A 12023-nucleotide genomic window follows, 5' to 3' on the forward strand; every position below is an offset into this window, starting at 1 on the left:
AGGTTACCTCTCTGTAGTGGAATGACTTTCCAGAGCACGCGAGAAGAGCCAAGCCAAGTAAAGGCTATTTCCAACAATACAGACAAGGTCGACTGGAGCTATAGAGCAGGTTCAATACAGTGAATTTATTAAATCCCTTCAAAGGATACAACGTTTACACGTAGCCGTCCGAGATCAGGCAAGGGTCGAAAACCAAGACAACAGTCCAAGCGGGCAAATTAATCCAAAGGGGGGCGTAGATATATCCAAAAATCCAGATACAAGCAAAAGATCAAGACCAAAAGTCAGGTCTCTGAGAAAAGGACTCAGGTACTACTGCAGATAAATGAATAATCAGAACCTGAAACGGGGCTCAAGGCAACGGAATACAGAGAACATGGACGGGGGCTATAATCTAATACAAGGTAAGTAACACTGCTTAAAATCTGGCAGTGTATGTATATCAACAATATACTGTACTGTAGCGTACAATCTTATCGTGTCCTGTTTTCCAGAGAATCAACTGGTAGATAAGTAAAATCCATATACTTGTACGGTATGTTGTTGCTGTGAATGTGAACGCTTGAATGTGAACACACAACGGCCAGACTGAATAGATCAACTCAATAAACGCATTGGTAGGTAATCATTTAGACTAGAGTTTGGTAGAGGTTATACTATTGAGGTTGGACACGTCTGGGGTGCCGTTCTTCACGGAGGTGATGTTTCTGTGGAGAAAGGGGAGAAAAACCATACATTAGTCAATGGAAATGTTCTGCGCCGAAACTAGTGACTATTTTCTTAGCGACTATTCTATTTGTTACTTTTTACATGGCTGACACGGAACCCCATATGGAGTTCCCATATCATATACCCATATGATTTGGACATAAAGGGACACCGACTGACCGACTGACCGACAGACAGACAGACAGACAGACAGACAGACAGACAGACAGACAGACAGACAGACAGACAGACAGACAGACAGACAGAACTTAGTTACGCCTTATTTTATACTGTGTTAAATTGTGTTGTTTTCTCACAAAAAAAATAATATTATAATAGCTTATCTGCAAGCTCAAATCACGTTGTGATTTGGCAAACTGAATGAGCTAATGAGCCTTTAGCATGTCAAAAACTGCAATGAATGAAACAAGGTTGTGCCCAGTAGTGTTGTTTTTGGCAGCAAATTTAGATTTTAGTTTTAGTCGTAGTCTCTTGAATAGTTTTCATTTAGTTTTAGTCACATTTTAGTCACCTGGAATGTTTTAGTGTTAGTCTAGTTTTAGTCGACTAAATGTCATAATATTTTAGTCGACTAAGGCCCAGGCCACACGTATAAGGGTCTTTTGCAAAACGCACATTTCTCTGTGCGTTTGGGCCTTTCAGCCACACGCAAACGGCGTTTTCGGCCACTCAAACGGAGGTTTTTTTAAACGGATAAATAAGTGAAGATTTTCGAAAATATCCGGATCAGTGGAGCGGTGTAGTCATGCGAAACGGAGTTTTTGAGAAACGATTATGTCACCGCCACCGCCCACATGCAGCTTGTCAAGCAGAGGTCCTCACAAGTATAGGTAAAAAAAACACTGCCAGCCCAGTCCTCAGCGCAATGGCCCGTTGCGCAAAGAGGTTGAGATTTTACTCGTGCTATATTCAGATAATCTTCAACCGATTGTTATAATTCGAAGTGGTATATATTCCGTGAAGTTTATATTTTCATTGGGTGTACAAGTCATGTTTTTAATATGCCTTCATCAAATGATATAGAGAGATGGTAGGGTAGTGCCCAAGCCCGTATAGCCATGCAGCCTATATGAGCTGTGGTGCGCTTGCTAGGTCTACACTCTCAATTAGGGATTTCAATGAGGTTAATTTCACTGATGTGTACAACCTTTATTCAAATAGTTTCATTTGTATTGGTGCCGACTGCGAAGCCAATAGGTTCATTGCGGACCGCTACAGATAAACTGTGGATATTAACCTACCAATAAGGACCCAGGCCAAATGCCATTGCGCAGTAGCCTACACCAACAAGTCTATGCGTGGTGTGTGCATAGCCGCATGTGAAACTATATCGTGCTGTATTTTGGATTGATTGATTGATTGAAGAATTTATTAACAGTTTGCAGAATTACAGTACATTTCAAGCACAAACTCAATACAAAGGCTGTTAACTGTGAGTGGACGACCCAATTAAGCATTACACTTGTTTCCAATAGGGTCCACCATGTTCAAATCATCAAAACATTTAGAGACGTACAAATAGACACTTCTATAGACAGAACAGGAATTCATCAAAAAGGAGGTAAAAAGGGAAAAGAAATATATAGTGAGGGGAAAAAAGGGGGGGGCGGGGGGGGATTCAGATTTTACGGGGGCCAGTTTCGAATTGCAGCCATCCGTAGGTGCCCTTTGAGAGCGGTTTTGAAGGAGTCAAGGGATTCGCATGTCTTAATGACAGTTGGTAGGGCGTTCCACATTTTGGTGGCATAGGAGCGAAAATAATTCATGGTCATGCGAGGAGAGAGAGAGAGAGAGAGGGTGCAGAGAGAGAGAGAGAGAGAGAGAGGTGTGAATGGGATCGCATCGTGCGTGCGCAAACTGCGCATTATGGCACATCTCTCTCATGTTTAGGGCGCACCATTGACTGCATGTCACTGTGCCTACATGCTGACAATGTGCGCGTGAACTTGTATTAGCCTAAAATATAGCCACGCTACAAGCTCACAACTGGTTGTGGACACTTCTATAGGTCTGACTCTGCTATTAATTTCTGTGCAGGATTGCCAGGTCGCCAGAGCAATGGTAAAGTGTCTATCATTTTTAAATTATATGGAGAGAAAAGTCGAGAGTCGGGATCTGGAGATTTACGCACATAGTGTGACATGCTGACAGACAATGAAAGAAACATGTACTTCCACTCACAATTTAGGTGGCTTTTAAAATGCGGTACTTATTCATTCATTAAAAATATGATTGGCACCTCATAAGTGTAAATATAAAATCAAATATAATATAGCCTACAATTGAAACCTGCTACTGCAGTGATTTTATCCAGTGTTCAATGCGTTTCTGCGTTTGGGTGTGGACATAGATATCTCTGTCGTATGGCCAGGAATTTTTTCTAAAACGGAGGACGAAAATATCCGTTTTGCAAAAGATCCAGAGTGGTGTGGCCTGGGCCTAAATCTACAGTTGATTTAGTCGACTAAAATGTATTTTGGCGGGCCTTGATGCCGTCGTAATTGTTTTTACACTTGCTGAAAATAGCCGATCTACAAGCTCACAACGCGTCGCACTGCGACGCGTTGTGAGCTTGTAGATCTGCTATTTTCAGCATGCAACCAAGTGTAAAATGACTTCTACTGGATCTCTTGTCCACTAGTCCCCTTCCTAGCATTTAGTCTAGTTTTTAGCTGTTGACGAAATTGTCAATACATTTAGTCTTAGTTTTAGTCATCATAGGTTAGTTTTCATTTAGTTTCCATTTAGGTATCGTAGTGAAAAAAGGTAGTAGACGAACATTTTTCCTCTTAGTTTTAGTCGACAAAAACAACACACCTCTTGCCCACGGGCTCATCAGTGGAGTCGGGCAGCTCCGTTCGTCTGGTCTCAGGAAGCAGGAATGCGACAGTCCCGCTGATTATTGCGAGGCTACCGAAGACGGAGGTGGGTACTGCCCAGTGGTACAGGGCCAGCAGGTTGAGTGAAGGAGACAGCAACCCTGCAATTCTGTAGCCTATGGAAGCCAAGGCAACCGCTGTTTGCCTGGATGGGTGAATGGAATGTATAGAGTAGACGGGAACGTTTCAGGGAAAATGCGTGTCGTTGTGTATGTACAGTGTTGTCAAAATATTACTTTAACAGTAATATATTACTTATTACTTAAAAAAAAGGAATAAAGTTACACTACTTATTACTCCCTGAGAAAGGTAACTAGTTACTTATTAGTTATTACTTTACTTTTTTCTCTCGCCTCCAGTAATTAGGTTGTTCCGTGTTCCGGGCGGTTTAAGGCCCGCCCTTCTGCATCCGATACTACATCGTTTCCGTATCCGCTCTAGAGTTTAGATCTAGAGCGGATCAGCAGTCTGCAAAGCAACTTGACCCCTATCCAGTCTACCATTATAAATAAACACTCAAACCCACAGTTCTACCAAGGCTTGTGAAAATAGTAATAATGTTACTTTAGGAAAAAAGTAATGTAATATTATTACTCAAAATGTGAAAGTAACTAGTTAAGTTACATATTACTGGAAAGAAGTAATAATATTTACTTGACAACACGGTGTATGTATTTATTTTATCATATTCTTCAAAAAAAACATAACTTGTGTTGTACCTGAGAGAAGTGGGAAACAGCTCCTGAGAATAGAGCATGCATACGGAACCAGCCCAGTTCATGAAGAACCTTCCCACGGTGGCAAGAGCTGTGATAGTAATGGCACTATCTGAAACAAAATAATAGTCCAATAATGAGAGCTGTGATAGTAACAACACTATCTGAAACAAAATAATAGTCCAATAATGAGAGCTGTGATAGTAACAACACTATCTGAAACAAAATAATAGTCCAATGTGGCACATGAAATTATTACTAATCTCCTATGAATTAATCCTTGAGTAATGATTATCCTCATTATGCATCTCATTATGAATATTCTGCAATTATCTCATAAGAAAAGGTTTGGTGTAGAATGAAAACAGGAAGAGGGGACCTAGTTTTTCCCCCAATTAATAGCTCATGGGCACAATTTGTCTCTACTATCTATCTATAAATAGATGGCCTTGTGGTTAGTGTCCGCCCTGAGACTGGGAGGTCGGGGTTCAATCCCCGGCCGGGTCAAGACTCTAAAAATGGGACCCAGTGCCTCCCTGCTTGACACTCAGCATCAAGGGTTGGATTGGGGGTAAGTCCCTGTGACATACTAGCGTCATGTCCAGGGGGTGTACATGTACATCAAGCTGCCTCACGCTACAGTAACAGGAGATAGGCTCCTGCCCTATGGGCCCCATGGCTCGGCAAGGCTACTTACTTACTTATCTATCTATAAATGCACCAAGTCTCTGTGTGTACATACGTGTGTACGACTGTACGTACACACAGAGATTCAACACACGTGTTCCACACCCCCACAGGGAGTTCAGTGCCCGGTGTCGAGTCCGTCGGGTAGCCGGTTGTCCAGAACCAGCACAAAAGCCTCTGCCCGGGCTCTGGACCTGATCACCCCTATATCTCCATATATGGAGCTGGCCCGTTTTGACATCACAATAATGTTCTGACATCTGCATAGACTCCATATTTGGGCATGCCTAACAAATAACTCCATATACGGTATATGAATAAATTAATGAATAAATACGGTCTGGGAGGTGGGAACGCACCTTGGGGGAAGGCCAGGGTTAGGAGACAAAAGAAGCCGCCAGTGAGGAGGGTGGACGTCAGTGAGATCTTCCTCCCAAACACTTCCAGGAACCAGATGCAGAGGAGATGTGCAGGGATCTCAGTGACGCCGAACAGGAACTGCACCACAAATATGTTCAGTCCCAACTTGCCCACATTTAGAGAAAGGCAGAAGTAGCCTAAGGACAGTGAAGCCCTTCGTCACGCACACACGCACACGCACACGCACACACACACACACACACACACACACACACAATTAGAAATGGTCAGCGATAACAAGTACTTTCCATAAAATGCACTTTTAAACGAAATTAGACTTACCATGCAAAAGATATAATTACGAATCTTTTTATCAGGACTGGTGATGTAAAGAGCAATTTGAGTCCTCCGGTTTGTTTTTTCGGTTCCTCGGTAACCTGAAGGACAGAAGTGCATCACAATCCTGATCGGGGGCACTGTGCAGGAGGATGCTAAACGCACACCAGTCTTGGTAGTGGTGCCAGCTCACGGCAGAAACATCTAAAGAGTTAAAGGGGAAAACCACCCATTTTCAACATTTTACTATGTCATTAATATACCTGAGAGCTGTTGTGTGGAAATAATAAAAAAGTCCCCCCATTTTGTGTTTCCTAGAACTGTAATTATGAAAAAAATCATTAACATGGTGAAACACATCTTGATGATGTCATCAAGATGCGTTTCACCATGTTAATGATTCTTTTCAGACCTCTAGTTCTAGGAAACACAGAATGGGGGATCTTTTTTATTATTTCCACACAACAGCTCTAAGGTACATTAATGACATAGTAAAATGTTGAAAATGAGTGGAATGCCCCTTTAAGTCTTAAAAAGACAAAAGAGTTGCCGCACACACTGATAGCCAAAGTGCCGATTATTTATTTGGATGCAGAGTAGAGTAGAAAGCAACGTTTCGGCAGGTACAACTGCCTTCTTCAGGGTATTTTCAGGGCACACCAGATGTCAGAAGAAGAGGTTTAGGGCTGAGACTGACGTATGTACCTCTGCCAGGAGGGTCTCTGGAACTGGGGCTCCATTGATCGCTGCCACTTTGAGCAACAACGCCTTAGATTCAGCCCTTCTGCCTTGTGCAAGCAACCATCTCGCAGACTCTGGAATAAACCTAGAGATATAATAATAATATGCAGTTATAATGCAATCATATACTTGAATTTGTCAAGAACTGAGACACTGATACTGTTTATTTACACATTTGTAAGAGCCCTACAACAAATATGTTTTAAAGGAGGACACCACAAAAGAAAGAAATTGGTTTCCAGACTACTACAGTAAGTGCTGTAATCTGTAATGCTGTGGATTTGAATCTGTAAATAAATAATATCATAAATAAATCATACTGTACATGCCTTTAAAGATTTTGAGTCCCGATTTTGAGGACCTTAATTTTAGGACAGATTTGGAACTGGAAGTTAAAACATTGTAATTCTTACTTCTAATTCATGCCTCTCAAAACCAATACATTCAAAACGCTTTTGGAGCACAAAGGGAAAACAAGAGAAACCCACAGAGTATATACCGTACCATATATATATGAATACGACGACCAGCGGTCCAGCCATAGTATACTGGACCAGCCTCCAGTCACGGATCACGTACCATATATATATGAATACGACGACCAGCGGTGCAGCCATAGCATACTGGACCAGCCTCCAGTCACGGATCACGTACACTAATCCAGACATGATACATTGGCCCACTGCCGCACACATCTGGCTCAAACAGGAGGCAAGTGACCTTCTGCTGACCCCAATCCACTCTGTCGCTATCAGAACACAGTAGCAGAAACAGAATTAGGTTAATTTGCCATGTACATTGGAAAGCATTTAGGACATAGTTATATTATTTTGTTATATAAACAATATACAGTGCTAGTAATACACTATGAACTAACAGTTACAGTTGAGTACACACCTCCAGATTATGTGTTGAATAACAAGAATAACCATCTAAATATGGTACTTCCAATGTTAAACAATAGCAATCTAAGACAAGAGTTAAGATTAAAACCCATTTTGACCTGAGATCAGATTCTAAAAATGTCTTCTACATCCTGACAGTTTTCTGAAAAAGCTATGTTTCTATGTCAGTCGTTTGTAAGATGAGAAGTAGAGTAGCCAGTAGACGAGAAGAGAAGTAGAACAGAAGTAGATATCATAGTGGAGATATACCTAATACAGGGGCATTAACTCGATATCCTGCTATGGCAGCTCCAACTATGAACTGGGACGTCATGTAGGTGTACAGACCCGGAGACAAACCAGCCGTTATTGTGAAAATGAGAAAAAGAGCTACTGGTATCTGAGTGGCTCTCTGGCGACCATACCTAGGATTTAGACGGTACAGGAAAATATTAATGAACTTGATAATAGTATAAAAGCAATACTTGGTGTCAGAATCAGATCAGAAGCATGTTAGGAATTTGTTTCGGTAGTACGGTGTATGAGTGACAACTGATTTATACCTAGTCCTGTGCGCCAGTGTCTGGTACTGAAAATAGTAGATCTACAAGCTGACAATGCATCGCGTGTGTGACGTGTTGAGCTAGCTAGTGTCTGTGAGACAGGCTGCGCAAGTAAGTATAGATCAGGCCTGATGCTTAATTAGGTAAAGAAGCACTTACGATTCAGCAACTGGCCCAAAAATGAATGTGCCAGTAAGTAAACCAGCCATGAAGACGGTTTGTGCAACTTCAGCCAGATTTGACCTGCTACAAACCAGATCAAACTGCAAAACAAACGTCGTTGATGTGGGCAAAACTGGGCATGACATGACAGCAACATCAGTAACGCCGGTACCACCGTTGTAAATCATTCAAATGTATAGCCAATACTTCCAGTATAAACCTACATCAGTGACTATGGTGGCTTCATACATAGACCTGTCATACACCCATCCATTCTGGCACTCTGTGGTCTCATTCAGTCCATCGTCCCGGATGGCGTCGATGTCCCAGTCCACAGGGACAAACATCTCACACCTGCTGAAGGTCCCGTCCGTCTCCCGTGGAAGGGTCAAGTTAGCCTGCTCTTCTGGGGTTAAGCTGGGATCGGCTTTGAGTATCCAGTCTGTGTTGCAGCGTCGGTCCGGGTCCGACTGGATGAAAAGAAGGTTGGTGAAAGTCATGGGCAGTAAGATAGAGGGCATGCAGAGGCCGAGCAGAAGCAGCTTCTGGAACAAGCCGAAGTCCCCAACAGAACTCAGGATGTCACCAAAATCAACCATTTTCACACTGTGGACCATTTGGTCAAACGGACGGAATACTGAAGGACATCACCGCAAATATTTAACCATCTGACTATTCAGTAACTTTTGTGAATAATTCACTTTGGTCATATATATGCAACTTTTATATGGGTAAATGCAAAGAAACAAGACTGCATGGGTCAAAACCGGGTTGGATTGGACCTTGTGCGGGCAATGTGAGACAGTGTGGCCCATGTGTTAGGATAGTCAGTCAGTGCCACTGTGTTCACCAGCAATTTTAGTGCAGCTGTGCAATACCAATAGTAATATGTACTGAAGTAGCAGAGCATCAGAGTTATGGTTAAGCTACATTTGATTAAAAACGACACACTAGAAACATGAGGATTAGTAATAAATCCTCATTTATTTGGGGCATTTGAACAGACCATACGATTTGGGATATGTATGAGCTAGCAAGATTAGACCACAAAATATGTCCAATTCATTATCACAAATTGAATTGACCTGCACTGTACAAAAATAACGTATTACACCAGAGAACATTACATTATTTATATCCATGATATGACCACCTAGTGCATGGGTTCCCAAAGTGGGGTCCGAGGACCCCTAGGGGTACTTGAGGGAGTTCCAGGGGGTACCCAGCTCAATTAGAGCTAGTTAGGAACCAAATGGACCCTTATGGGTCTGTAAGTTAAATTAACAGTGGTTTTACAATATAAATTGGGGTACCAGATAGAAATGCCATTAAATCAGGGGTCCGTAGCATAATGCCTGTGAAACTGGGGGGGGTCCATGAAATTAATGTTTCGGAATCACTTCTAGAGCCGTAGAAATCCTCCCTTATCGGGGTCACTGGCATATGTTTTCAAAAGGGGGGTCCGTGGCCTAATAAATGTTGATTTGGGGGTACTTGACACGAAAAGGTTTGGGAACCACTGGACTAGTGTATCTGAGAGACCGACTGTATGTACACAATATGAGATGCATGCTCTATTCCTGTTCATACGGTATATATTTCTCCGTCTAATAAACTAGAAGCATATGTGCAATGTGGCCTGGTGTGGTGTTGACATGTTCTGTGTGTGCGACTCAGCTGATCCTCACCCCTCTGGTTTTGATGGACTGGTGACTCATAGGGGACCACTCGGATGGACTGGTGACTCATGACCACTCGGATGGTCTGGTGGCTCATTGGGGACCACTCGGATGGACTGGTGACTCATGACCACTCGGATGGTCTGGTGGCTCATTGGGGACCACTCGGATGGACTGGTGACTCATGACCACTCGGATGGACTGGTGACTCATGACCACTCGGATGGACTGGTGACTCATGACCACTTGGATGGACTGGTGACTCATGGGGACCACTCGGATGGACTGGTGACTCACGGGGGACCACTCGGATGGACTGGTGACTCATTGGGGACCACTCGGATGGACTGGTGACTCATGACCACTCGGATGGACTGGTGACTCATGGGGACCACTCGGATGGACTGGTGACTCATGACCACTCGGATGGACTGGTGACTCATGGGGACCACTCGGATGGACTGGTGACTCATGGGGGACCACTCGGATGGTCTGGTGACTCATGACCACTCGGATGGACTGGGGACTCATGGGGGACCACTCGGATGGTCTGGTGACTCATGGGGGACGTCTCGGATGGACTGGGGACTCATGGGGGACCACTCGGATGGTCTGGTGACTCATGGGGGACCACTCGGATGGACTGGTGACTCATGGGGACCACTCGGATGGACTGGGGACTCATGGGGGACCACTCGGATGGTCTGGTGACTCATGGGGGACCACTCGGATGGACTGGGGACTCATGGGGGACGTCTCGGATGGACTGGGGACTCATGGGGGACCACTCGGATGGTCTGGGGACTCATGGGGGACCACTCGGATGGTCTGGTGACTCATGGGGGACCACTCGGATGGACTGGTGACTCATGGGGGACCACTCGGATGGACTGGTGACTCATGGGGGACCACTCGGATGGACTGGTGACTCATGGGGGACGTCTCGGATGGACTGGTGACTCATGGGGGACCACTCGGATGGACTGGTGACTCATGACCACTCGGATAGTCTGGTGACTCATGGGGGACCACTCGGATGGACTGGTGACTCATGGGGGACCACTCGGATGGACTGGTGACTCATGGGGGACGTCTCGGATGGTCTGGGGACTCATGGGGACCACTCGGATGGACTGGGGACTCATGGGGGACCACTCGGATGGTCTGGGGACTCATGGGGACCACTCGGATGGACTGGGGACTCATGGGGGACCACTCGGATGGACTGGGGACTCATGGGGGACGTCTCGGATGGACTGGGGACTCATGGGGGACCACTCGGATGGACTGGTGACTCATGGGGGACCACTCGGATGGACTGGTGACTCATGAGGGACGTCTCGGATGGACTGGGGACTCATGGGGGACCACTCGGATGGACTGGTGACTCATGGGGGACGTCTCGGATGGACTGGGGACTCATGGGGGAAGTCTCGGATGGACTGGGGACTCATGGGGGACCACTCGGATGGACTGGGGACTCAAGGGGGACCACTCGGATGGACTGGTGACTCATGGGGACCACTCGGATGGACTGGGGACTCATGGGGGACGTCTCGGATGGACTGGGGACTCATGGGGGACGTCTCGGATGGACTGGGGACTCATGGGGGACCACTCGGATGGACTGGTGACTCATTGGGGACCACTCGGATGGACTGGTGACTCATGGGGGACGTCTCGGATGGACTGGGGACTCATGGGGGACCACTCGGATGGTCTGGTGACTCATGGGGGACGTCTCGGATGGACTGGGGACTCATGGGGGACCACTCGGATGGTCTGGTGACTCATGGGGACGTCTCGGATGGACTGGGGACTCATGGGGGACCACTCGGATGGACTGGTGACTCATGGGGGACCACTCGGATGGTCTGGTGACTCATGGGGGACCACTCGGATGGACTGGTGACTCATGGGGGACCACTCGGATGGACTGGTGACTCATGGGGGACGTCTCGGATGGACTGGGGACTCATGGGGCACCACTCGGATGGACTGGTGACTCATGACCACTCGGATGGTCTGGTGACTCATGGGGGACCACTCGGATGGACTGGGGACTCACGGGGGACCACTCGGATGGACTGGGGACTCATGGGGGACCACTCGGATGGACTGGGGACTCATGGGGGACCACTCGGATGGACTGGGGACTCATGGGGGACCACTCGGATGGACTGGTGACTCATGGGGACCACTCGGATGGACTGGTGACTCATGACCACTCGGATGGACTGGTGACTCATGACCACTCGGATGGACTGGTGACTCATGGGGATGGACC

At 45.8% G+C, this 12023-nt stretch overlaps 1 protein-coding gene across 1 annotated transcript; it reads right to left on the reverse strand.

The window, feature by feature from the left end:
* Positions 1 to 634: 634 nt before the first annotated feature.
* Positions 635 to 8656, reverse strand: LOC306943388 (solute carrier family 22 member 13-like; the record flags this gene model as incomplete). The annotated part of the gene is made up of 10 exons (XM_079529680.1): positions 635 to 707; positions 3547 to 3753; positions 4328 to 4436; positions 5371 to 5585; positions 5714 to 5808; positions 6413 to 6533; positions 6998 to 7196; positions 7603 to 7757; positions 8055 to 8158; positions 8282 to 8656. 10 exons carry the CDS (start codon positions 8654 to 8656, stop codon positions 635 to 637), a joined length of 1653 nt encoding a protein of 550 aa, XP_079385806.1.
* Between the last annotated feature and the right edge of the window lie 3367 nt (positions 8657 to 12023).

This window comes from Electrona antarctica (assembly GCF_951216825.1).
Source record: "Electrona antarctica genome assembly, chromosome: 1".
Classification (NCBI taxonomy): Eukaryota; Metazoa; Chordata; class Actinopteri; order Myctophiformes; family Myctophidae; genus Electrona; species Electrona antarctica.